The sequence below is a fragment of the Littorina saxatilis genome, linkage group LG6 (genome assembly GCF_037325665.1).
Source record: "Littorina saxatilis isolate snail1 linkage group LG6, US_GU_Lsax_2.0, whole genome shotgun sequence".
In the NCBI taxonomy this organism is placed as follows: domain Eukaryota; kingdom Metazoa; phylum Mollusca; class Gastropoda; order Littorinimorpha; family Littorinidae; genus Littorina; species Littorina saxatilis.
In genome coordinates, this window is record NC_090250.1 from 16,738,650 (window position 1) to 16,741,149 (window position 2,500).

At 41.8% G+C, this 2,500-nt stretch overlaps 1 protein-coding gene across 1 annotated transcript in view; it reads right to left on the reverse strand.

Annotated features, from left to right (window-relative positions):
- The window catches only part of LOC138969613 (leucine-rich repeat-containing protein 74B-like), a 37,532-nt gene that overhangs the window by 31,268 nt on the left and 3,764 nt on the right, over positions 1-2,500 (reverse strand). The window contains exon 2 of the mRNA XM_070342472.1: positions 1,266-1,519. Coding sequence (XP_070198573.1) covers positions 1,266-1,519 — 254 coding nt within the window. The remainder of the gene's footprint in view (positions 1-1,265; positions 1,520-2,500) is intronic.

The window sequence follows — 2,500 nt, forward strand, 5'->3', positions numbered from 1 at the left end:
TGCATTTAATACAATAACAACTCACTTCTCCACTCCCTCACTCTACGGCTCTGCAACAAAGCTTTCTGGTTATTTCCCCAGAGGAAAACACAATGCAATTTAGGCCTTTTCGATTTATCATAGAAATTTGACACTATTTTGTGTCCCGCTACACTATATACTCTCACCCAGCTCACACTTCGTCTAATCAACTCAGACGAGCGACCTTTCTCCCTCTGTATCTAAACAAATATAAAACAAATTAAATGTCAAAAGTATGTCTTGAAAACAACGTTTACTTTTGTAAGAGCCCCCAAGCGAATTGTAAAGATCTGCTGGTCTGCAGGTGTTGAAGACGATGAAAACTTAAACTTGAAAACAGAAAAAATAAAATGTTCCGTTTGCATTCCTTAAATTCCTTTGGGGCATTATTTGTTCTTGAAAAGTATTCCGTGTCGATCTGTGGATTTAGCTATCCTATTTACCTGTACCGAACATATACTTTTCAACTTCAATGAAGCAAGTTTTCAGCGTTACTACGTACTTTTTAAAGAGCGCTTGAAAGAAATGTTCAAATATTTACTGCTTTAGATTTAAATGAACAGAGGTAAATTTGCAAGGCAAAGGCAAAGACATGAGCGCACCAAACACGCACGCACAGTCGCACGAAGGCACGTGCACAGGAAAGGCACACATGCACGACGAATATGCAATCTATGACGGGCGCAGTGGCGTGGTGGTAAGACATCGGCCTCCTAATCGGGAGGTCGTGAGTTCGAATCCCGGTCGCTGCCGCCTGGTGGGTTAAGAATGGAGATTTTTCCGATCTCCCAGGTCAGCTTATGTGCAGACCTGCTAGTGACTTAACCCCCTTCGTGTGTACACGCAAGCATAAGACCAAGTGCGCACGGAAAAGATCCTGTAATCCATGTCAGAGTTCGGTGGGTTATAGAAACACGAAAATACCCAGCATGCCTCCCCCGAAATCGGCGTATGCTGCCTGAATGGCGGGGTAAAAACGGTCATACACGTAACAATCCACTCGTGCTAAAAACATGTGTGACCGTGGGAGTCTAAGTACATGGACGGAGAAGAAGAAGAAGAAGAAGAAAAAGAAGAAGGTATGATTATCTCTCTTATGTGTGCAATTTGGGGATAGAACTGAATACACCCTGCAAACAATAAATAAGAGGAAAAATAACATCCTACCAATCAAACAATTAACCAATCCATCAATCCATCCACCCATCACCCATCTATCTGTCCATAAATCACACTGAACTCACCACGAGGGCGATAGCAATGGCCTTGACCTCATCGTGACCTACACCGCTATGCGGGAGCGCCATCTGTGAACAGGGCAGGTGATCGTACACGCTCATGGACGGAAGCACTTGCAGTTTGGCGCATGCGCGTTGGTAGATCTTCTGGCAAGGCGTTTCCGGTTTCGGCCGATATACGTCGACCACCTCGATGTCGCTAACGCTGACTCGTTGTGTTGGTGATGGTGATGTTGTTTCTTCCTGTTCGGCGGTTTGCTCTGGAACATTTTGAGAAACCTTTAAGAAACTTAAGTGTATATTTTGTTTTTTTGATTTCTGCAATGGTGACTGTGCTCGTTTATTCGTTGTGATTTGTTTGTTTGTTTGTTTGCTTGTTTGTTTGTGTGTTTCATCATCATCATCATCATCATCATCATCATCATCATCATCATCATCATCATCATCATCAGCAGCAGCAGCAGCAGCAGCAGCAGCAGCAGCAGCAGCAGCAGCAGCAGCATCATCATCATCATCATCATCATCATCATCATCATCATCATCATCATCATCATCATCATCATCATCATCATCATCATCATCATCATCATCATCATCATCATCACCATAAAAAGATCGTTTCTTTGCTTGTTTTTGTCCCCCTTTGCTTTCTGTTTTCAGTGATTGCTTTCCTTCTTTCTTCATGTCCTTTTAACCTTCTATTTGTTTCTTGGTTAACTCATTTTCCCTCGATTAGATTCGCTGGTTTCTTTGTCTTTGAAATTGTGCGTGCAATCTTGTCATTTCGTGTGCGGACGACGAGGAGTTAAAGACAAAGCAAAAACCATCGAAATTACAAGATCACACAACTAATTTAAAGAGAACGCAAACCTCACGGCGACCTTGTCTGCTACGTTCAAAATCCGCCACAACAGTTGACCACATAGTACATATTTTCCAAACGTGCCAACGTGACTTCTGACTGTTGTGTCAGCTTAATTTTAGAAAAATGGAAATAAGCGTCGTTATTAATGTATCTGCCTGTGCAGGTTTGGATTGGGTTGATGTGTTCTTGCAGGTTGTCTTAAGGCAGGGGGAAACTTATTTGATAGGAAATAAGAATTTAGCAAAGTAGTCTAAATTTTGTGAATGGTTAATGGGCAGTTTGGAAAATAAATGCAGTTGGATAAGTATTATTATTTTATCTCGCTTTCACTAACTTAAATTTAGTTCGAATACACTGCTTTGTCTTACTCTTGCTC